The 26,013-nt window shown below is 36.4% G+C and overlaps 1 protein-coding gene and 1 long non-coding RNA gene across 2 annotated transcripts in view; one reads left to right on the forward strand and one right to left on the reverse strand.

Annotated features, from left to right (window-relative positions):
- The window catches only part of LOC149678708 (uncharacterized), a 293,673-nt gene that overhangs the window by 180,796 nt on the left and 86,864 nt on the right, over positions 1-26,013 (reverse strand). The gene's annotated exons all lie outside the window — the stretch shown is intronic.
- Positions 19,701-23,278, forward strand: LOC149678715 (uncharacterized). The gene is made up of 5 exons (XM_089836655.1): positions 19,701-19,759; positions 20,346-20,669; positions 20,932-21,197; positions 21,563-21,757; positions 21,857-23,278. The coding sequence occupies exons 2-5, from the start codon at positions 20,460-20,462 to the stop codon at positions 21,876-21,878; spliced, it is 693 nt and encodes a 230-aa protein (XP_089692781.1). The 5' UTR covers positions 19,701-19,759; positions 20,346-20,459; the 3' UTR covers positions 21,879-23,278.

The raw sequence follows: 26,013 nt of genomic DNA on the forward strand, positions 1-26,013 counted from the left end.
TAAAATTCTCCCATCCTACCAAACCGTAAACTGTCTGAACTTTTTGACTATTTTGCTGAAATGCTGAATTCTGAACCGTGAAATTTGAAATTAATGTAAGATACCCTCTGAACTTTTTTGACTATTTTGCTGAAATGCCGAATTCTGAACCGAAAATAATGTAAGATAGAGACCGTCTGAACTTTTTTGACTATTTTGCTGAAATGCTGAATTCTGAACCGTGAACTTTGAAATTAATGTACGATAGAAACCGTCTGAACTTTTTTGACTATTTTGCTGAAATGCTGAATTCTGAACCGTGAACTTTGAAATTAATGTAAGATAGAAACCGTCTGAACTTTTTTGACTATTTTGCTGAAATGCCGAATTCTGAACCGAAATTAATGTAAGATAGACACCGTCTGAACTTTTTTGACTATTTTGCTGAAATGCTGAATTCTGAACCGTCAATTTTGAAAATGGAGTAAAATGGAGACCGTCTGAACTTTTTTGACTATTTTGCTGAAATGCTGAATTCTGAACCGTGAACTTTGAAATTAAAGTAAGATAGAGACCGTCTGAACTTTTTGACTATTTTGCTGAAATGCCGAATTCTGAACCGTGAATTTTGAAATTAATGTAAGATAGAGACCGTCTGAACTTTTTTGACTTTTTTGCTGAAATGCCGAATTCTGAACCGTGAATTTAAAATTAATGTAAGTTAGAGACCGTCTGAACTTTTTTGACTATTTTCCCGAAATGCCGAATTCTGAACCGTGAATTTTGAAACTAATGTAAGACAGAGACCTCTGAACTTTTTTGACTATTTTGCTGAAATGCCGAATTCTGAACCGTGAATTTTGAAACTAATGTAAGATAGAGACCGTCTGAACTTTTTTGACTATTTTGCTGAAATGCTGAATTCTGAACCGTGAATTTTGAAAATGAAAATGGAGACCGTCTGAACTTTTTTGACTATTTTGCTGAAATGCTGAATTCTGAACCGTGAATTTTGAAATTAATGTAAGATAGAGACCGTCAGAACTTTTTTGACTATTTTGCTGAAATGCCGAATTCTGAACCGTGAATTTAAAATTAATGTAAGATAGAGACCGTCTGAACTTTTTTGACTATTTTCCCGAAATGCCGAATTCTGAACCGTGAATTTTGAAACTAATGTAAGAAAGAGACCTCTGAACTTTTTTGACTATTTTGCTGAAATGCCGAATTCTGAACCGTGACTTTTGAAACTAATGTAAGATAGAGACCGTCTGAACTTTTTTGACTATTTTGCTGAAATGCTGAATTCTGAACCGTGAATTTTGAAAATGAAAATGGAGACCGTCTGAACTTTTTTGACTATTTTGCTGAAATGCTGAATTCTGAACCGTGAATTTTGAAATTAATGTAAGATAGAGACCGTCTGAACTTTTTTGACTATTTTGCTGAAATGCCGAATTCTGAACCGAAAATAATGTAAGATAGAGACCGTCTGAACTTTTTTGACAATTTTGCTGAAATGCCGAATTCTGAACCGTGAATTTTGAAATTAATGTAAGATAGAGACCGTCAGAACGTTTTTGACTATTTTGCTGAAATGCCGAATTCTGAACCGTGAATTTAAAATTAATGTAAGATAGAGACCGTGTTGAAAAAAAATGATGTTGGCCTTTAATATTTTTTATGATTAATTATGTAACATATAGATCTTGATGTTATTATTTTTTATTACTATTAGTTTTTTAATACATGTATATAAACTAAAATTTGTTCACTCTCGGTTCTCAGTAATGTTTTGGCGATGTAATAATAAACGTTATTTTTGTTACTTATAATTTGCGTCCAGTTTATAAAACTTCAACAGGTTATGGGCCCAGCACGCTTCCACTGCGCAACCGCCAACGACTAACCTTCAAGGTCGGAACATTGCATATCCTGAGTAACAACGTTTCATTACTATGGATGGCATTTTTCGTCACGAGATTGAGAAGCTGGATGGTCCAGAGCATTGGCGTAGTTGGAAACGTCAAGTCACGGACACACTAACAATACGGGATGTATTTGGAGTCGTCAGAGGGACCTGGAAGGCACCGGTATTGGTAGAAGCGTCCGAGGGATCGGAGACAGCCACGTTTCACGCAGACTCAAAGAAGTACGAGATAGCGTTTAGTACCGCCAGGACTATTATCTGGTCAAGCCTGACAAGAAAGATCCAGAATATGATCATTAATTGTGATACGCCACAAGAAATGTGGGACAAATTGCACGAGGTCTTCGAACAGAAGTCATCCACCCGTCTTAGAAGGTTACTTGCTCAATTAATGAGGGAAACGAAGTCCGTCGACGTGGATATGGCCACTCATCTTGCTCATACGCGATCTCTGTGGGCAGATATTTTGAACACGGCCAAGAAAGAAAAAGATGTGTCGTTCGACGATTGTATTCTAGTCGCCTGCATCTTCGAATCGCTGCCGCAGGACGAGTATCGTGAGTTCAGCATGTTATGGGATACACTGCCGGAAGAGAAGCAGACTGTAATGGAATTGGAACGACTCCTACTTGGTCGAGCTACTCGGGATGGAAATGTCTTCGAGGAAACATCTGGTCTACTAGCCCGCCGAGATGACAAAAGTCGGCAACAAGATACGAACTCTCAAGCTGAAAATGAACCGAAGAAACACCGCCGAATTAAATGCTTTAACTGCAACAAAATTGGACATGTTTCAAGGAACTGTCAAGAGCCCAAGAAGAAACCGTCCAAGGGGTATCGTACGGACAACAAAAACGGCGGAGGTCTTTTCGCAGCAAATGGGCTGGTTGTTCAGAATTCAGGAGATACGGCATGGTATTTCGACTCCGGAGCTACGCAGCATATCACGAATGATGCTTCAAACTTCCTTCGATTCCATAAGTTCGATACTCCGAAATACGTCCAGGTCGGAAACAAAGAGCAGATGCCAGCCGATGGTGAAGGAGATCTAGTATTTCAATATCATGTTGGGAGGCAGTTGCGTCGAGAAGTCGTTCACATTGTTTGGCACGTTGCAGGATTCGCCTGCAATGTATTTTCATTAAAGAGTACCATGAAACGTAATAAAAACCTGGAATTCATTGCCACGGCGACGACATGTGGTCTTTACGAGAAGGTCAAGGACAAGAAACTCATTCGGTTGCCCGGGAAGGTGGAGGTTTTGTTCCGGCTAGACATCAAGGTCGAACGACCTGCGCAAGCGGCAAACGTTGTAACTGGACAAACTGACCATAAGAAAGCAGATCTCCAGATTTGGCACGAACGCTTGGGACACCAGAACAAACGACACGTTGAAACGACGTTGAAGAGACTCGGCTACGAAGTCATTCATAAAAACGAAGACAAACTCTGTGAAGGATGCGTATACGGGAAAATGTCAAGACTTAGTTTTGGCATGCGTCTCGACAAAGCCACTGCACCGGGTGAACGAGTTCATTCTGATCTCTGGGGGCCATCTCCAACCCCCTCGATGAAGGGAAAGAACTACTACCTCCTTTTCAAAGATGAATACACTGGACTACGGGTTGTCTACTTCCTGGCAAAGAAAACGGAAGTTATTGGCTACTTTGAAGAATTTCTTGGAATGTGCAAGAACTATAACCATGCCGTAAGAGAGTTGATCACAGATAATGGAACTGAATATGTAAACGAAGATTTCCGGCGTATAACGAAAACAGCTGGTCTACATCATCGGACGACAATGCCATACACACCTGAACAAAACGGCACGGCTGAAAGAGAGAACCGAACAATAATGGAGTCAGTTCGAGCGATGCTACATTCTAAAAAGAATCTACCACCAAAACTATGGGCTGAAGCTGTGAACACCGCAACATATGTACTGAATCGCTCAGCACCAACGCGTATACCCGGAAAGACACCGTTAGAACTATGGACAGGAAAGCCAAATCCATCAATGAAACATCTTCGCGTATTCGGAACGGAGTGCTTTGTTCATATCCCAAAGCGAAAGAGGAAAAAATTGTCCAGGAAATCCTACAAAGGGGTTCTGGTTGGATATGAGGACAATGCCGATGGCTATCGGGTCTATATTCCGGAACTGAATGACGTTGTCAGGTCAAGAGATGTAAAATTCGGTCCCGAGATATGCGTCATGGAGTCGCGGGACAATTTGCCGGACGAAGTCTTCAGGCCAGGTATAAGTGGCGATCCAGTTGAGGATATGGACAATGTCGCTGATAAAGACGAACAGGACTCTACTTCATCGCAGCCAATTGTACAATCAGATGACGACGAGAAAGAAGCCACGTCAAATCAAGATACATCCTGTAAGGAGCTAAAACCCTTGGGTCCGACTCTACGAGATCGCGCGAAGCTGAAACCCAGATCATGTTTTTCCTGTCCACCACAAAAGGTATTATTAGTCTGTGATGATATACCCCAATCGGCCAAAGAAGCACGGGCATCGAAGGATTCAACGGAATGGGAGGCCGCTATGTCTGACGAACTACTATCCATGGAAAAACATAACGTATACGAGATGGTTCATCCACCGTTACATCGAAAGATCGTTGGAAGTAGATGGGTTTTTCGCACGACGATGGTACTATCCTGCAACATAAAGCGAGACTAGTAGCAAAGGGGTATACACAGAAGGAGGGTCTGGACTACGACGAGACATACGCTCCAGTTGCCCGTTTTGAAACCATACGAATCTTTCTAAGTATCGTGGCCCAAAAACGTCTACGACTGAAGCAATTTGACGTGAAGACAGCGTTTCTGTATGGTGACCTTACGGAAGAAATATACATGCGACAGCCTGAAGGTTTCGAAGATACCAGTGGTCGAGTATGGAAATTAAAGAAAAGTCTTTACGGACTGAAGCAATCTCCACGTTGCTGGAACGAGAAAATTGATCGCATCCTACAACGTCTCGGATTCAGACAAGTCGACGGAGATCGATGTCTCTACGTTTTATCAACTGAAAGCTTGTTCTTAATTTTGGTGCTGTATGTCGATGATGGGTTATTGGCTGGCAACACGGATGACGCTGTTTCAAACTTTCTTCATCTCTTTGCCAAAGAATTCGAGATTACCACAAGTAGTCCCTCAACTTATCTTGGTTTGAAAATCGATTTCGCAAAAGACGGCTCAATCTTCCTACATCAGACTACGTACATCGAGAAAGTATTGGAGAGGTTTGACATGGCTCTTTGCAAACCTAAGAGCACGCCCGCTTGTAAACAAGACACGAGTGAAGAAGGCAAGAGACTGTTTGAATCTACGACCGTCTATGCTTCGTCTATCGGAAGTCTTCGATATGCTGCTCTGGATACACGACCCGATATAGAATTTGCAGTAAACCGAGCATCACAAGCCATGTCGAGACCTACAGTTGCCGATTGGGGTGCTGTCAAACGGATTTTCCATTACCTTAGAGGGACAAGTACACAAGGATTGTTTTTCAAGATAGATGGCACTTCAAAGATAACTCCGTATAGCGATGCAGACTATGGAGGATGTGAAAGTTCGAGGCGCTCAACCTCGGGGATACTTTCTTTCATGGGTTCTACGCCAGTCATTTGGGCTAGTAGGAAGCAGCTTTCCGTATCTCTCTCAACAACTGAATCTGAATTGGTTGCAGCAACAGAGGCGGCAAAAGATGTTGTTTGGATGCAGGCTATTACAACTTCCATTGGACTCGGCAACGACGAAGTTCCAGTACTAAATATAGACAACGCTGGCACTATTAAATTGATTCATAATCCGGAATTTCACCGTCGCACCAAACACATCAATATCCGACAGTTTTATGTAAGAGAGCTGGTGCAACAAGGCAAATTACTTGTTAAGTACGTTCCAAGTGAAGATCAATTGGCGGATATCCTTACCAAACCTTTAGTCAAGGAAGTGTTCATACGAATCAAAACCAGATTGGGCTTACGTACCTTAGAGGAAGTCAACATCAAGGGGGAGTGTTGAAAAAAATGATGTTGGCCTTTAATATTTTTTATGATTAATTATGTAACATATAGATCTTGATGTTATTATTTTTTATTACTATTAGTTTTTTAATACATGTATATAAACTAAAATTTGTTCACTCTCGGTTCTCAGTAATGTTTTGGCGATGTAATAAAAAACGTTATTTTTGTTACTTATAATTTGCGTCCAGTTTATAAAACTTCAACAGACCGTCTGAACTTTTTTGACTATTTGCCGAAATGCCGAATTCTGAACCGTGAATTTTGAAACTAATGTAAGACAGAGACCTCTGAACTTTTTTGACTATTTTGCTGAAATGCCGAATTCTGAACCGTGAATTTTGAAACTAATGTAAGATAGAGACCTTCTGAACTTTTTTGACTATTTTGCTGAAATGCTGAATTCTGAACCGTGAATTTTGAAAATGAAAATGGAGACCGTCTGAACTTTTTTGACTATTTTGCTGAAATGCCGAATTCTGAACCGAAATTAATGTAAGATAGAGACCGTCTGAACTTTTTTGACTATTTTGCTGAAATGCCGAATTCTGAACCGTGAATTTTGAAAATGAAGTAAAATGGAGACCGTCTGAACTTTTTTGACTATTTTGCTGAAATGCCGAATTCTGAACCAAAATTAATGTAAGATAGAGACCGTCTGAACTATTTTGACTATTTTGCTGAAATGCCGAATTCTGAACCGTGAACTTTGAAATTAATGTAAGATAGAGACCGTCTGAACGTTTTTGACTATTTTGCTGAAATGCCGAATTCTGAACCGAAATTAATGTAAGATAGAGACCGTCTGAACTTTTTTGACTATTTTGCTGAAATGCCGAATTCTGAACCAAAATTAATGTAAGATAGAGACCGTCTGAACTTTTTTGACTATTTTGCTGAAATGCCGAATTCTGAACCGTGAACTTTGAAATTAATGTAAGATAGAGACCGTCTGAACTTTTTTGACTTTTTTGCTGAAATGCCGAATTCTGAACCGTGAACTTTGAAATTAATGTAAGATAGAGACCGTCTGAACTTTTTTGACTATTTTGCTGAAATGCCGAATTCTGAACCAAAATTAATGTAAGATAGAGACCGTCTGAACTTTTTTGACTATTTTGCTGAAATGCCGAATTCTGAACCGTGAACTTTGAAATTAATGTAAGATAGAGACCGTCTGAACTTTTTTGACTATTTTGCTGAAATGCCGAATTCTGAACCGAAATTAATGTAAGATAGAGACCGTCTGAACTTTTTTGACTATTTTGCTGAAATGCCGAATTCTGAACCAAAATTAATGTAAGATAGAGACCGTCTGAACTTTTTTGACTATTTTGCTGAAATGCCGAATTCTGAACCGTGAACTTTGAAATTAATGTAAGATAGAGACCGTCTGAACTTTTTTGACTATTTTGCTGAAATGCCGAATTCTGAACCGAAATTAATGTAAGATCAGACGGTCTCTATCTTACATTAATTTCGGTTCAGAATTCGGCATTTCAGCAAAATAGTCAAAAAAGTTCAGACGGTCACTATCTTACATTAATTTCAAAGTTCACGGTTCAGAATTCGGCATTTCAGCAAAATAGTCAAAAAGGTTCAGACGATCTCTTACCTTAATTTCAATGTTCAGTGTTCAGAATTGTAACATGTCTATAAATGTAGTCAAATTGCAGTTTTAAACTAGCATCTGGTATTTTTACTTTTCCATAAGTTTTGCAGACCTGTAACATGTCTATAAATATGGTCAAATTACAGTTTTAAATTGGCAGCTGGATGTCTACTTTTCCATCACTTTTGCAGACCTGTTACCTGTCTATAAATATGGTCAAATTACAGTTTTAAATTGGCAGCTGGATTTCTACTTTTCCATCACATTTGTAGGCCTGTAACATGTCTATAAATATGGTCAAATTACAGTTTTAAATTGGCAGCTGGAATTCTACTTTTGCATCACTTTTTCAGACTTGTAACATGTCTATAAATGTAGTCAAATTGCAGTTTTAAACTAGCATCTGGTATTTTTACTTTTCCATAAGTTTTGCAGACCTGTAACATGTCTATAAATATGGTCAAATTACAGTTTTAAATTGGCAGCTGGATGTCTACTTTTCCATCACTTTTGCAGACCTGTTACCTGTCTATAAATATGGTCAAATTACAGTTTTAAACTGGCAGCTGGATTTCTACTTTTCCATCACTTTTGCAGACCTGTTACCTGTCTATAAATATGGTCAAATTACAGTTTTAAATTGGCAGCTGGATTTCTACTTTTCCATCACTTTTGCAGACCTGTTACCTGTCTATAAATATGGTCAAATTACAGATTTAAATTGGCAGCTGGATTTTTACATTTCCATCACATTTGCAGGCCTGTAACATGTCTATAAATGTGGTCAAGTTGCAGTTTTAAACTAGCAGCTGGTATTTCTACTTTTTCATCACTTTTGCAGACCTGTAACATGTCTATAACTGTGGTCAAATTACAGTTTTAAACTAGCAGCTGTTATTTCTACTTTTGCATCGCGTTTGCAGAATCGCGCTGCATATTTCTGCCAGTACAGACAATTAACAGTTAATAAACAGAAAATGTAGAAACGGCAGACAATTTGCAGTTCTGGAATTGCTGTGAAATTTTCGCGTTTTTCGAGCTGCAGAAAATGTAGCCTTAATGTATACATATTACACCGTGGTAGCGATAAAAAAGCGCGTATGCAGATGAATTACAGCTTAAAATTTTTGTACGGGGTTCCCTTATGAGCGGATTCCATAACCGCGGTTTGCTGAGTAACGATTTCCCGTAAACCTAGTTTACGTGTTAGCGATTCTGGTAAATTAGGCGTGCTGTTACAGCAGTTCCTTAAAGTACAGTACAAAACGACAGTCGTTTATGATGGAGGAGGTTAGGTTATTTGAACTTCCATATTATTAGGTCAGCTATGGTAAGTTAAGTTACGTTAAATTTGATTATTTGTACTTCAATAGTATTGGGTTAGGATAGTGTAGGGTAGGATGATCTGTATGTACTGTACTTAGTACGCATGGTACACTCTAGGGTTAAGAACTGTTCAAAACTCAGGAAAGGTTAGGTTTGGTTATTTGTACCCCAGTAATAGGCGAGGTAAAGTTAGGTTTGGCTGTTTTAACCTCAATATTATAAGGTCAAGGTCAAGTTCGGTTAGGCCTATTAGAATCATAATAGTGTTAGGCCTAGGTTTGATAAAGTTAAGTTTGGTGTTTTGAACTTCAGGAGTGTTAGGTATGGTAAGGTTAGGTTTGGTGTTTTGAACTTCAAGGTCAGGTTTGGATAGGTTTGGTTTGGTTATTTGAACCTCAATAGTATAAGAATATGAGCAGTTAGATGAGGTAGGGTTAGGGTATTTAACAGGGACCCTATTCTTTGAAAATATAAATCATTTGGACGAAGATCCAAATCTAAACATATGGATCGGTTCCATTTCAACAGGGCGCTTAAAACCGTATTCTCTAACCCAAATCCAAATCGACATTTTGATCTCCCGCCAGACATTTACGTAAACCAAATTTACGTCTCTTCCTCTTTCATTAGGTAATTTTACTTTTTTGTATATTGGTCAATACTGTTGCGGAGGTTTAATACACGAGTAATATGTTTCTAAGCCTTGGAATTTTTCATGTTGTAATAATTTTGTAAATTTAAAAAAATTGTTTTTGCTTTTTACTTAAAATAATTTGGGGAAATGATGCACACAATTTACATTAAAATTTTAAAAACAATATGATTTTTATGTATGTAAAATTCAGCATAAATTTCACTAATTCAATAAATAAATAATCTACGATAAATTAATAAGCGCATATATTTAAATTTAGAATTTAACTCAATTCACATAGTTTTTGAACCGTTTTATTTATAATATTTAAATATTAGTCAGGACCGATTGGCCAATATCGCTAATTAGCCAATGTGAATAAAATTATTTTTAACTCGATGAAAAATATCAAAGTCAACCAATTATCTACTGAAAAATATATCAACTTGTTTTTTAAATTATATTTCTCTCATAATGTTTCGAAAGAATGTAAATTTCATTATTTTCTGACACAAAATTCGGATGCTTTTCAAGTAATCCTGGATGCTATAGACCAATTCGAATATTACATGCAGAGAAACAAACTTCCAGGGACAAGGCGCCATTCTGAATAATTTCCCTCACGCCACGAAACACCAATAGAGGGCAGCCCAAGCTCACTGCATGTGAGAGGCTAGCAAACCCGGTCATGCCTCTAGCGATGTCTCCTGGCGTAAGGGAACTTATTCAGAATGGCGGCTTGCCCCTGGAAGTTTGTTTCTCTGCATGTAATATTCGAATTGGTCTATTTCAAATTTTTTTCCCCTTAAAGAAAAATGGCGGCGACGAACGGGGTTAAAAAGAGAAAAGAGCCATCCAAATGTCGATTTGGACGAGATGGTCTAGGCCCGTGCCTATCGCGAAGCGAGAATATTTCTTTAACTAATTTAGTTTGCCGTGTTTTCTCGCTTAAGTTCAGCCTCGTAACCTCGTCAACGTAAGCTTCTATTATAAATCCATACTGCTACAATGTTAGGGCAAAGCATAGACGTAGAGCGGTAAAGCCGAGGTCGCGGATTGTAAGAAAATGTTTTAGAAAATATCCGAAGACCTTTATTAAACAATCGTGTCAAAGAAGTAAGATTCGATAAAAAGTAAATAGCCCCTAAAACAATTACGTTAATTTAAGGGTGAAACCTTTCTCTCTTTCATAAATTTTTTATAATTGGTCCCTAATTTATCAACGGCAATTTATGGAAAACCCCCTTCGCAACTGTAGTAAAAGCACCATCTAGTACACATATTGGGTGAAAAATATTTCCTCTATGAAACTGGATATTTCCCCACATAAAAATCGACACGCACGGGCCTAGATCATCTCGGAGGCTCCGATCTCGCTGCCAAAATGTTTGGAAAGGGTTTGAACCTAATGAATAGGGTTATAGAATACCGATTAGGGATGCATCGACCCCAAATCTAAATCATTTAAATTAGGAACGATCCAAATATAGTTAGAGAATAGGGTCCCAGGTTAAGAATTTTTCAAAAATTATGATTAACACTGCTATTTCTTACCACCGCAGTTTTGAACAATGCCGCGTGTTTTTTTTTTGGAGTTTGTTTTAGGGAGTCGTGGTTGTTATTTCGGGAACCTCTGAAAGTAACTAAAGTGGAGTGTTGGTAATTGGTATTTCTCTAGACCCGGGAAATAATATATTTGGTCCAACTTATACTGCCTTAAATGTTTTCAAACTCTCAGAATACTTTTCAAAGTTTTCATCAGTGCTTACTAATCAATAGTTCACGTAATCATGTTAATAGTTTTGATTTCTCTTTCACCGTTTCCTTCGCAAATGTAGCAAGTCTTTCATATACTTCTCGAGGGTTTTTGGTACGAAGTTTTCATTTATAATGGATTCTAGACCTGTAATGAAAGTCGTATTGCCAATGGTAAGTATTCTACAGTCTTTTCAAGCTAGCGCTCTGGAATAAAGTGCGTTATAAAAGTTTTGCATTTCTCTTTCATATTTTACCCGTTCCACAGTTGTCCTTTGCATACTTATACCGGAAACCGGAAATGTCAAAATTATCAACTTTGAAAATATTGGATTCTCGAGGATATAAATGCGATTTTCAGATTCCTTGGGGTCGATTCATATTTGAAAAGTTTTCACCAAATTCAATTCGGATGAATAGGTCACGAGTAATCAGCCTTTATTCAAAATCTGGCAACTTCGATTTAAATGGCGATAATTCATAATCGAGTATCGAATCTTTGTCGTAATTATATAAAAAAGACTTGGTTTGCCCAAGCCTTAAAAACAAAAGGATAAGAGTTTTTCCAGTTGTCTGAAGCGCGGATATTTTTTCTATTGAATTTTAAAGACAATCCGTATTTTACTACTCTTTAGAATTTAATTCAATCACCTGATTTTACTGCTAATGGACTAGTTTCCTAAAAATTAATTGAAATAAAAAAATTACTTATCTCAGATTTTTCAACAACAATTCCATTTTCCTGAAACATTTTATCATGAATTTTCTTTTCTTTTCAATGGAGAACGTACTTTAATTTTCAAATAATATTCTCATTAATTATGTATTATATGCGGTCTTTTCGAATACAAAAGGGGGCTGTTATCACCTTTCTTATATTTGATAAAGAGGTTCGTTTCTTCTTTAAGCACAGTCACAATTATTGAACTGTGTATATCAGTACTTGTGGGGAAGATTTTAGAAGTGTTGGTTGAGTTTACACGATATCCCTCAAAATAATAAATGCATGATTAAATGTTTCAGGAAAATGGAATTGTTGTTGAAAAATCTGAGATAAGTAATTATTTTATTTCAATTAATTTTTAGGAAACTAGTCCATTAGCAGTAAAATCAGGTGATTGAATTAAATTCTAAAGAGTAGTAAAATACGGATTGTCTTTAAAATTCAATAGAAAAAATATCCGCGCTTCAGACAACTGGAAAAACTCTTATCCTTTTGTTTTTAAGGCTTGGGCAAACCAAGTCTTTTTTATATAATATCTGTTCCTTCAGCCTTAATTTGTATTAATCTATTATAAAAATAATAATATGCTTGTCAAACGTCATTAATTCGATGTTCCAGTTGGCTCACTCCAAGTGCCTCTCATTATTTTATGGGAAAGATTAAAATTTTAAATCATTTGGCAGGGAAGTGGTAAATTAATTCACAATTGGTAGAAGGGTGGTAAATTAATTCACCATAGATAGGCGGGTGGTAACTTATTTCACACAAAAAGGCGGTTGGTGGCTCAATTAAGTTTAGTTGACCTTTTTGTATAGGTTTAAAAAAACGTTATTTCTAAACCACGCGCCTATTTCATTGAAAGTTTGTTATTTAAGGATTTTCCCTTTTATATACTAAGATTCTTCATCAAAAATAGACAACGCGGTTTCCAAGACTCGAACCTGCAATGTTTTGCCTCGAATGCAAACGCGTTATCCATTACGCCACAAGCCCGTATTTCGTGACAAAAAAATTATCCAAACATTGTATTTATAGGATTATATCATTTATGTCGAATAAAAGATCTGTTAAAATAAACACCGAGCTTGCCAGGACTCGAACCTGCAATGTTTTGCCTCGAATGCAAACGCGTTATCCATTATGCCACAAGCCCGTATTTCGCAACAAAAAAATTATCCAAACATTGTATTTATAGGATTATTTCATTTATGTTGAATAAAAGATCTGTAAAAATAAACCTCCGAGCTCGCCAGGACTTGAACCTGCAATCTTCTGCTCCATAGGCAGACGCGTTATCCTATGCGCCACAAACCCGACGAAGGCTGAATAAAATGATACGCAAACAGTGTAATATATGTAACGGTTTTACCATGATTTATAAATTAATTAAAATAAAATACTTAGAATTAATTGTTCTTAATCAAACTTCAGAAGTTCAACATTCAATAGTTGCTTGATAATTCAAAAGTGTTCCGAACCTTAACTTCGAAGTAGTTTCTGAGTTATTCGATGGAGTGGACCACCAAAAATCCCATGCTTTTTCTATGGGACGCTAAGCCTAAAATCTGTGAATTATTTCTTTAACATTACGGGAGGGTGTGGGTTCTTATCTAGAAGGGCCTACTGGCCCTCTAGAATAATGCTTGTTAGATGTTATGGCACTTTATGCATATATATATGATTGGTCTTGTGGCGCGATACTTTGAAACAATTCAGACGCTCGTTAAAGGGATGGTGAAGTGGAAAATTAAGTAATTTTTTATTGATTCTTCTATAAGACCAATCTGCATAGTGAATTATCCAGGAAATAACACCGAACGATTTTTATACGTCAATTAGTTTGAAATTTCATGGATAATTTTAAATAAGGATCTCCGACCAATCGCGTAGAGCCCTGTCCTTTTATAAACAATTTTCTCGTGGCACGTTCCGTGTTGAATCAATTTATTGCGAGATTTGAAACAATTTGCGTAATGTGACAATTGTGGCGCGAGACATGGAGCGTGCCACGAGAATTTTGTTAACAAAAAGGCACGGCGTTACGCGATTGGTCGGAGGTCCTTATTTAAAATTATTCTTAAAATCTTAGCCTAATTTGAATATTAAAATCAATGGGAGGTATTTGCTAAATTTTTCATTATGCAGAACCGATAAAAAATCACTTTAATTTCCACTTCCCCGTCCCTTTAAGAGAAAACTCGCGTCTTTTGAAGAGGAGAAGCGGTTTGAAAATATTGTTATTTGGGCCATGATATCATAATATTTAGAACTCATATTAATTATGTCTAGGTCTTCAGCCCGACTCATTGCAGCCTAGTGAAAATCTCATTCATGATGGCATATGCGCTTCACGAGATCCCTACAAATAGACATATTCAACTATTCCATTAAGAAACAACTTCAGAGGAGATGGCTTCTATGCTAGGAAGGTTCGCTACGCGATTGAGCTTCGCTAAACGGAGCCTGGGGTTGCCTATAGCCTCGCGCCTACAGCCTCCCGCGTATAGAGCAAATGTCAGGCCATTGAAAGATTTTTTTTAGAGGTAGGAATAGGGAACAGAGTAATCTAGGCGCGCGTCAAAGTCCCGGACCCCCTTCGTCGGGACGGTGGGATATGAAAGAAGAGGCGGGTCATAGCGACAGAGGTAAAAAGGAATTACGTCTTTTTCGCCGTCCCAGTCAGTAACGTCATAAAAACCTAGTTTAAGTGAGCCAATCTGAAATTTTAAACTTTTAATTACGTGTTGGAGGGAGGGGCTCTATACTGGGCTATGAGTCGGACTGAATTAAACACTAACGGTTCTCTATTCCTACTTCTAAAATTAAATATATCTCTGGTGAGGCTTAATAATAAAACCGACCGCAACCAAAGCATGGGCAAAGGCGTATTTCACAACTGACGTTCAAAGCTACCGATGGAAAAGCCAAAAAATTAAATGAAAAAAAAAAATGAAAGCCGGTAACAATGATCACAACTGAAAATAACAGCTAACAGCTAAAACGAGCCCGAACGGTAAAAATTAAAGTTAGTCGGGACGCATGGGCTGGCCAATTGTCCTTCAGAGCCTGAAACCATACACTAAAACTATTTTTTATGTTAGATAAGAATAATTGTTAGCTTATTAATTATATTAATACCGGTCACGATTAGGGCTGGTTAATCTTACGCAGAAAAGAATACCAGCGAACCGGGCGGATCTGTTGAATATTACAATGCTTTACCTCCTAATTTCATTAGACTTTATGTCTGTCTTTAAGAATAAGACTAAGAATGTATTTAAAGGGAGGGTGAAGTGAAAAAATGTGTTTTTATCGATTCTACTAATTATGAGACTATTCTGCATAGTGAAACATCCAGGAAATATCTCAGAATGATTTTAAAATTCAAATTCGGTTTAGGTTTTATGGATAATTTAAAATAAAAACCTCCGAGCGATCGCGTAACGTCCTGCCTTCCTATTGACAAAATTCTCGTGGCACGCTCCATGCCCAATGGAATTTATCGCGAGATTTAATAAAAGTTTCTCACGATGTGACAATCGTGGTGCACGATATAGAGCGGGCAACGGAAATTTTGTTAATAGGAAGGCAGGGCGTTAAGCGATTGGTCAGACTTGCTTATTTCAAATTATCTATAAAATCTGAGCCTAATTTGAATTTTAAAATCATTTGGAGACTTTATTTCCTGGAGGTTTCACTATGCAAAATGAACTTATAATTAGAAGAAGAATCGATTAAAAATCACTTTGTTTTCCTCTTCATCCTCCCTTTAAAGGCTAGGGGAGGTCCAATAAAAAATCAAGCAACATTTAAAACTGAAAGTGACTGCCTTGTTTGTAAAAGAATAGTTCAATAAAGCACACGAACACTCTTCAATTTGAAACTCGAAGGAAATCTTGTTATTTGAAAATTTTCGTCCAAATAATTTTATAGATATTTTTAAACTTATAAAGATATTAAAAGTTATTCGAAATATCTTTAAACAGGCTTGTTTTCTTTCCTTCACAATAAAAGTCTTAAAACACAAAATGGCCTAATATCCCAATAGGTACCTCCCAAAGCTAGTAATCTTGCCATAGAAACTAAACGAAAGGAGTAGCAGACCAGCAGCGCAGAGACTAACTTTAATTTTTACCGTTCGGGCTCGTTTTAGCTGTTAGCTGTTATTTTCAGTTGTGATCATTGTTACCGGCTTTCATTTTTTTTTCATTTAATTTTTTGGCTTTTCCATCGGTAGCTTTGAACGTCAGTTTTGAAATCCGCCTTTGCCCATGCTTTGGTTGCGGTCGGCTTTATTATTAAGCCTCACCAGAGATATATTTAATTTTAGAAGTAGGAATAGAGAACCGTTAGTGTTTTATTCAGTCCGACTCATAGCCCAGTATAGAGCCCCTCCCTCCAACACGTAATTAAAAGTTTAAAATTTCAGATTGGCTCACTTAAACTAGGTTTTTATGACGTTACTGACTGGGACGGCGAAAAAGACGTAATTCCTTTTTACCTCTGTCGCTATGACCCGCCTCTTCTTTCATATCCCACCGTCCCGACGAAGGGGGTCCGGGACTTTGACGCGCGCCTAGATTACTCTGTTCCCTATTCCTACCTCTAAAATAAAATCTTTCAATGGCCTGACATTTGCTCTATACGCGGGAGGCTGTAGGCGCGAGGCTATAGGCAACCCCAGGCTCCGTTTAGCGAAGCTCAATCGCGTAGCGAACCTTCCTAGCATAGAAGCCATCTCCTCTGAAGTTGTTTCTTAATGGAATAGTTGAATATGTCTATTTGTAGGGATCTCGTGAAGCGCATATGCCATCATGAATGAGATTTTCACTAGGCTGCAATGAGTCGGGCTGAAGACCTAGACATAATTAATATGAGTTCTAAATATTATGATATCATGGCCCAAATAACAATATTTTCAAACCGCTTCTCCTCTTCAAAAGACGCGAGTTTTCTCTTAAAGGGACGGGGAAGTGGAAATTAAAGTGATTTTTTATCGGTTCTGCATAATGAAAAATTTAGCAAATACCTCCCATTGATTTTAATATTCAAATTAGGCTAAGATTTTAAGAATAATTTTAAATAAGGACCTCCGACCAATCGCGTAACGCCGTGCCTTTTTGTTAACAAAATTCTCGTGGCACGCTCCATGTCTCGCGCCACAATTGTCACATTACGCAAATTGTTTCAAATCTCGCAATAAATTGATTCAACACGGAACGTGCCACGAGAAAATTGTTTATAAAAGGACAGGGCTCTACGCGATTGGTCGGAGATCCTTATTTAAAATTATCCATGAAATTTCAAACTAATTGACGTATAAAAATCGTTCGGTGTTATTTCCTGGATAATTCACTATGCAGATTGGTCTTATAGAAGAATCAATAAAAAATTACTTAATTTTCCACTTCACCATCCCTTTAACGAGCGTCTGAATTGTTTCAAAGTATCGCGCCACAAGACCAATCATATATATATGCATAAAGTGCCATAACATCTAACAAGCATTATTACGACAAAGATTCGATACTCGATTATGAATTATCGCCATTTAAATCGAAGTTGCCAGATTTTGAATAAAGGCTGATTACTCGTGACCTATTCATCCGAATTGAATTTGGTGAAAACTTTTCAAATATGAATCGACCCCAAGGAATCCGAAAATCGCATTTATATCCTCGAGAATCCAATATTTTCAAAGTTTATAATTTTGACATTTCCGGTTTCCGGTATAAGTATGCAAAGGACAACTGTGGAACGGGTAAAATATGAAAGAGAAATGCAAAACTATTATAACGCACTTTATTCCAGAGCGCTAGCTTGAATAGTTTTTGAAATATAGTAAAATATGTGCGAAAACTGCAACGCGCAAAGACTTTTTTAACAGTCTGTACTTCATTACGTCATCTATCTCACCAGAAATGAATGGAGGTGAGTTGGAATGGCTAAGGTCAAATCATAATAGGCGTGAAATGATCTTGGAAACATCTGGCGTGGCTTATTTTATGTTAGCGGCGTCATAGACTGACGAAATAAGATTATTTGTCGCTTAAATATTTTCATTTGCTGCCAAAAAAGTGAAAATTCTCGGTCCCTAGTTTGAAACGACTAGACATTTACCGCCTTCAGGAGATGGCTAAGCAGACGATGGGGCAGGAGCTACACTTTTCAAAAAAAAAAAAAATAAATAAATAAGGCCTCGCCATATGTTTCCACCATCAAGTGAACACCGGGAGCCCCTTTAGCCATTCCAACCCCCCTCCACACATTCCTGATCTCACTTAAGCGACACTCATTAACTATTCATTATGCCTTACTGTTGGTTGTTACTTTACTGCCCTGTAAGATTTATATATGAAATAGTGCACTCCCTCGAGTATATTGATAACGAACGCTAAACCTCTTCGCTAAACGCGTTCGCATACTTGACGTCGTCTTACGAAGAGCTATCAACGGCGAAGTACTAGTATAAAATCATTAATAATGGCCTTCCGATTTTTGTCTTTTCTGTTTTTCCTCGGGTCGTGTACCTCGTATGAGCAGTTCCCGGTAGAGCAGTTCTCGAAATAGCAGCCGCGATTCCAAAAAAACAGCGGCGTTGTTCAAAACTGCTGTTTTAGAAATAGCGGCTGCTATTTTGGGAAATAGCAGTGTTTGTCTTCAGTTTCGAGTATTTCTTAACAATACAGTTATATTCGTTGTTTTCGAAAACTACCTTTTTCTGTGATCATTTAGTCAGTAATGTGACCTACTAACGGGTTAAAGCACACTTAAATATGGCACTATTCTTCAGGCTGTATCAGTTTACAATTCTAATACCAGGATAGAAAATATTTCAAGAAAGCTTATTTTATTTCCGAAGTAGATAATTGTAAACAGTAATTTTTTGGAAAAGGCATATTATTATTTGGGAAGTGAATGAAGATAAACAACAATATTTTGGAAAAGGCGTAACACTGTTACACCATTTCCAAAATATTACTAACCTAAGTCTAACCAATCAAAACAAAACCTAAAAAAACACAACCGAGCCCAACTTAACCTAACCTAACACTATTGGGGGTTCAAATAATCAACTTGAAGCTAACCATATCTGACCTAGTTCTATTTAAGTTCATATAACAAACAACAGTCGTTTTTCGCATTCCTGTTTTTCCTCTCTTTAGAGAACTGCTGTAACGGTACGCCGCGTTTACGAGAACCGCTGTATCGGTAACTGTTGTAACGGGTAAACTGCCATTTCGGGAAACCGCTATTTAGGGAACTGCTGATATGAAGACCGCTATTATGGAATCCGCTCATACGGGAACCGCTCATCTGAGGGCTTCCCTTTTTCCTCTAGGACAAACACAATGCTTTAGAGAATACATTTCTTTTCGATGGTCACAATCCTGGAGAGGTGCTTTACCTTAAATTTCTTTTGCATCCAACCGGACGGTAAATTTTGTTGGAATTAACATTGATAATTTGAATTTATGAGAAAATTTTTATTAATTTTTAGGGTAAATATAACGTATACCCCTGTCTTTGCAATGGACTACAAGGAGATATTTTTTTCCTAAGTGACACCTTTGTGGAAAATTTTTATCGATTTCGTATTTCCTTTTAGTACGGAGATCTTTATGCAACGAGTGCTAAACTTGGCTCTTATTGCATCAGTTTAATAAAAAAATCTAACCAAACTTGCACTTATTTAAGAGAAGCCGAGAACCAAATATCATTGTCCGCATTTCTTGAAGTCTATAGTACACAGGCATGTCATTTCTCCAAATATTTATTACCGGTCAGCCCCGAGGGTAGATTTAACTAGAGTCCCATGTTCCAGACTTTAACATTTCCCCTATCAATGGGTATGAATAAGCTTACCATTTTCTAAAAAGATTACACATAGCTATTGTTGTCACGGTATTTAAGATATAAAAGAATTAAAAACTTTTGTTTACGGAGATATCCAACGTGATTTTATTAAAACATTAAAATTTCTTAGAGACGTTTCGGGCCGCGGCTCGTCATTCAGTCTCAATGGTTTATATTTATATATGTATTTATATATATTTATATATGTATTTATATATATTTATATATATTTATATATATTTATATATATTTATATATATTTATATATACTTATATATACTTATATATATTTATATATACTTATATATATTTATATATACTTATATATATTTATATGTATTTATATATACTTATATATACTTATATATACTTATATATATTTATATATACTTATATATATTTATATATATATTTATATATACTTATATATACTTATATATATTTTCTTTTTTAATTTTGATTGAATGTTTTGACTATTTTAGGTTTGGGTTTTTATCTGTCTTTACCTCATCTTTTTCAATTTGAAATTCTTTGTCACGATTGCCAACCGATTCGTGCCTCGACTCCGCTGGGTTTCTCGGAGAGCATTTGATATCATGGAGATGAAACACGACATTGCCAAGAAAGTTTTATTAGCCACCTATTTCATCAATTGTTTCATCTTTATGGAAGTCTTCAAAGCTAACTTGTCGACCAAGATGACAGTGGACATTGATCACAATATAAACTACTTGGACGATATTTTTAAACACCCAAAAATGCGTATTATTTTAGATGAATTGGAAAAAAGCTATTTTTATATTAAGGTATGAAGTGGCATGAAGTTTAAGCCATCGTTAATTTCTAGGTTTCCTCGAAAGTTGAGCAGGGACAAGTCCTAAACCCAAACTCGAAAAAAGGTTACGTAATCAAATGTCTCTAATTATCCCGGCTATAATAAAGCTATAAAGACAGAGAAAAGACTCGTTTGTCTAATGTCCTTGGTTAAACATATAAATCGGCAGACAAAAACCCCTATTTCGACCTAACTGAAAGATGATTTTGTCAAATAATCTTCGTCTTCTACAGTGGACACGTCAAGATCTCTATACGGAATACAAGAGAAGGTTGAAGAAATCTCCGATAGGGAAGTCACGTCATTCCTCGTATGACGCTTTCAACAAAGGAAACGCAGCTTACATCAGTAGTATCACTAACTTGGAGTATTTTTGCTATCATTTCTACAAGTCGAAAAAGGCATTGCATTACGGGAAAGATCCTTTCTTATTGAAATTCGATACTACCTTAATGTCAAAAAACGCATCAACTCTCATCAAAGACGTCATAAACAAGAGGTATTCTACTGATTATTAAATAACATATAGTGGAGGCATTTTGTTTTTAAGTTTTTTTTCTATAATTTCTCTAAAACTGGTACTATGCCCCAAGACCTAAATGGGAAATTATAAAATAGATAATTTTAGAGCGATAAATATCACTAAAATGGTTAATTAGCAGTTCTGAAACGTTTTCGAAGAGCCACAACTTAACTGGGGTTCGCGGCTGATTGATAACGTTAATAATAGGAGTAATAGGTAAAATCTTGTTAAAGTGCTATTTTTGATAGCTATTTCGGCGTTACGCTAGATTTCAGGGGGATCTCTGTTTAATTGTACTTAAAAGTCTGATGTACTAAAAATGTATGGTTTTAAATTTTCAGACTTATGAATTTTTGGGAAACCGGACATCAAATCTTGGCATACGACCTCATGAACAAGAAATCGTGTTCAAAATATCTGCAACAAAAGAAGGGTATGGAATTTTCAAAGACGTCCTTGTCTGATATCAGCGTCGTATTTGAAGTCTTTGCGGCTTTGATCATGGTGTCCATCATGGTCTTCTCTGCCGAAATCTGGTACGCTTGTAGGAATACTTGGTTTGAGCGAGCTCTCAGACGTATGGAAATGGATATATATACTGGATAAAACACGATAAATGATTTTCTTATTCTAAGGAAGCGGTTGCTCTTTAAATAAGACCTGATGATGGTTTTAATGTATAAGGATGGCTTTTTGTTTTGAACGTAACCAGGAGTGTATGGAGAGGGTTTTCCCTCCATTCATTCCTGATGTAACCTTCTTCGTATAGTTTTTACTGGTTTAACAAAAATTCTACAAAACTACTTTCCAGGCCCGTAATGTATGTTTAAATTTTCAAAGAGGTCCTCCCAATACGTTCGTTTATGAAATTTATAGATGCTAAGTGTTGTTTTCAGTTTCTGAAATTGGACGAAAAACTGGAAACTTTCCATAGGAAAAACCAGGCATTTTCCCCACCTTACTCTTTTTGTCCTTAACCCTTAAAAAATTACTATGGTGAAATGAAAGCCTCATCTTAAAGTTAAAGCCTCTTTTTATCATAAGGAAAAATTAAGTTTAAGTGTTGTTTTCATCGTTTTAATTATATACTCTGACTTACATCGTTTTACCCTAAATATAATACTATTGGACTTATGACGTTTTATCATTGGCTAAGCCGCGTTTTTGTACCGCGGATATAGCGACTTGAGCTTGTCCAGTTGTTAGGGCAATTCGCTCAACGATTTAGAGGTATTTTAAGTTTTGAGAAATAAGTGTTGTGTAATTAGATATGATTTTAATACTTTTCATTATTTAAATTTTATTCTATTTTTGTACAAACAAATTTAACGGTAGGATTTAGCGAATAATTCATCGATTTAACTAAGCCTCGGTCAAAAGAAAACTTTCTTGAAAAGTATAAATATGCTGGTTTTCCGTCATGTCTTGTCGAATGCAATTCTCTGTTATGGTATGCTATTATATTAATTGCAGCTCGTCACTTAAAGGGATATGTGACTCAAATTCCAATTAAATGTTTTTTTTTCAATTTATTAAATGCTATTTTTTAATAATCATAAAATTAGTGTGTGAAAGATGAATCGGAAGTATTTTTTGCTAGAAAAGTTTTATTTCAGTTGCTTTAATAAACTATACAAAAGGTAAAAATTAAAATAAAGCACTTTAATTAATACAGCAAAATCTTTGCTAGACGTCTTAAAAACCTTTTACTGTTTTAAATAAAGTAATTTTAACTTCTATAAATATACACAAGTTCCTTCATTTTTTTATATTTACTCTACAATCTTGTTGAGATTAATGATTTACCTTCAAAGTTTCATTAGTTCATAACATTAAGTTTTTAAAACTGTAGTACTTTCTTGACAAACTTACTTAAAATTAAGACTGAAGTAACAGACATCAATAAGAACTGCTGCCTTTGTGAACAAAGACTCTAAAAAGTAATAGATAAGTGAACAAAACGGATTGACTAAAATCTCAGATATTGAAATTTTCAGTTTAGAGGCATAAAAAACAGAAATTAATTGTAAAAATTGCTTATGAAAATGGCTACTATATACAGGGTGTTTCTGAAAGGTCCATCAATAATGAAAGGGCGTGTTTATTGGGCCATTTTGAGTCGAAAATGTTCAATGGCATTTTTCCGTCCGGGCCACTGTTTTCAAGTTATGATTGGAGTAATTTACGGATGACCCCTTAAATTTAATTAAGAAATTTTAAGACAGCGCTAATTTAATGAAGGGGTCATCCCTAAAATATTCAAATCATAACTCGAAAACCGTGGCTCGGACGGCAAAATGTCATAGAACATTTTCGACTCAAAATGGCCCAGTAAATACGCCCTTTCATTATTGATGGATTTTTCACAAACACCCTGTATAACAAACACGTGCGAGTGCGACAATGTTTATATTTACCTCTAAATGACCATTGTTCAAAATACGACTTGAGACACCCCGCCGTTTGTTATTAACTACAATCGATATAATATTGCAATGAACACTTAAATACGAGATATATAAACTTATGGTAACATATACTGTTGATGTATAGATATAATCATGAATAAACCACTGAAATTCTATTTAAAAATTATGATTAGTCGCAAAGTAAATGTATAAATGCAAAGACCGAAACAGGCTGAATTCAAAGGGAGCTGTAGTTCCCTTAGTTAAGACTTCACATATTGCCTTTAATGTATAAGGGTGGTTTTTTGATTCGATGTAACTTCATTAATAATCTGTGCACTGTTTTGAAAATGTTCCACAGAACTGGAATTCGGGCTCTTAATAAGTGGTTAAAATTTCAAAAAGACCCATCATTTCATTTTATAAAAAAAAAGTTGCAAAGGGTGGTTTCCTTTTTTAAACTTCTTAGCTGAGAATGAGCTATTGGTCGGCGTTTGGATAGGGTAATATCTGTTTGTTTTATCTTTATTCATAATTTGAAATTATCCACGGGAAGTCTATGATTAATGCAATGTAATCACGAATAATTATCTGATTATTATTCATGAATAACTGATTAACCAAAATTCTGTGGATTATCTTGTCCAAACGCCGACCACTAGAATGAGCTAAAAAACATTCGTGTCAATCATCATTAAAGGTTAATATCAAATGAACTGTTTCAAAGAACAGCTTATTGCACATTACCAGAAGTCGATTAAATTAGCCTGGGAAGCAACCAAAAGTGGGGTTTGGTTTGGGACTCTCCTCTCTTGTGTAGCAATACTGAAGAAGGGCGACACATTCGCCACCTCGCGATAATTTTTCTCAGATCTCCGGTTTAGGTGCGACTTGTACGCCAATATTTGCCCTTTTGAGAGAGAAAAAAAACTATTGGCTGAAAATGAACGCTGGATCTCTAAAGGGACCGGAAAATGCCCCCTTCCACTGTAAAACTGAGCCCTCTTTAGCATAGAATCAGGAGAAGGGATGGGGGTGTGAATCTTGGAACAGTCAAGGTCATTCAGTTTTTTATTTAAATTATTTAACGACCGTGGCCGTTCCTTTTTTTATTTCTTTATAAAGCAAACAATCTACCTTTTAGAGATCCAGCGTTCAAGGGCTGAAGAAGTCACGCCCCGCTCACGTCAAGAAAGACTTCTTAGAGAGGAGCTCGAGATTTCTAACAGTGTTAGGTAAGGGGGAAAATTTAACCCCCTATCCACGTAGTTAGAAGGAGTTCTTACCCAGCAGAGACGTACGCTATTGTAGTTGTTTACATCCTAGGCTAATTTAATGGACTTCTGACATTACCCATAATGTTCTGCAATAATTAATAATTTGGACGCATTGCGAACCAGGTTTAAATTTTTAAATTCAGTCAAACATTCTTCGTAAACAGTCCAACAGTTTGGATTTCGGTTGAATTAAAATTTTACAAAAACACAAATAATAACAAAATTTATTATGCACAAAAATTGCTTGATTCTGCTGATGTAAATTTGAACAACAAACAAAAGTTGCATTAAAAATCAATTAATATCTCAACATTTTACTGTAACATGTTAGTTTAAGATGATTTCAATATAAAGTTATCTTTTTAAGCACCATTTTACAATAATATCAATGAAAATGTTACGGATTACGGCTTATTTCACTTTTCCCTTATTTTCAGATAACCCTTCAAATCGTTTGTAAATGCAACTACGTGCTTCTCCGTTATTATCGCAGATAAGTTAGCGAAGAACACTTTCGTAAAGTGGAGTCTTACGAAACTATATACCACCAAGAAGACACCCAAAGTGCGGGAGTGTGGTCTCCCAAGTTCGGTTTCGAACGAATGGGAATTGATATGTTTGAGATATACACAAAAGACAATTGCATGGTGTTGTTGTTCGAAGCCAGTAAGTGCAGAATGTCGTGTATGTGTGATAGATTATAAATATTGGGTGATAGCATTGGCATATAACTGGCCAATGAAGTTAATAATAATAAAAAAAAATCTAAACTTTGTCTACGAAGGGATTTCCTCACTAAGCCTGTGGCTTATTTACAGGTGGGTCCCTTTACAATGCATAGAGGGGTGGTGGCTAGCCCCTATGCCACTTCTGCTTGATAAAGGTTCATAACGTTCTTAGATTGAAGACTATTGAATCTTATATAATAAGTTCAGCTAGCTAATTAGACCAAGTCATCTTGCGACTTATTGCCATACTTATCTAACGCCTTTACAATGCATAGAGGGGTGGTGGCTAGCCCCTATGCCACAGCTAACCTACAGCGCCCTATACTAACTATTACCGTTAACCTCTGCAAGTTTTGATGGAAAGGAGAAACCGGGTTAG

Source organism: Phalangium opilio, unplaced genomic scaffold, assembly GCF_054372755.1.
Source record: "Phalangium opilio isolate 3A_F unplaced genomic scaffold, DU_Popi_V2 ptg000042l_1, whole genome shotgun sequence".
NCBI classification, from domain to species: domain Eukaryota; kingdom Metazoa; phylum Arthropoda; class Arachnida; order Opiliones; family Phalangiidae; genus Phalangium; species Phalangium opilio.

Coding starts and splice junctions, on each gene's coding strand:
- LOC149678715 (XM_089836655.1), top strand. CDS start 20,460: ATGGAGATGAAACACGACATTGCCAAGAAAGTTTTATTAGCCACCTAT. Junction 20,670..20,931: donor AAAGCTATTTTTATATTAAG/GTATGAAGTGGC, acceptor CGTCTTCTACAG/TGGACACGTCAAGATCTCTA. Junction 21,198..21,562: donor AAAGACGTCATAAACAAGAG/GTATTCTACTGA, acceptor TTAAATTTTCAG/ACTTATGAATTTTTGGGAAA.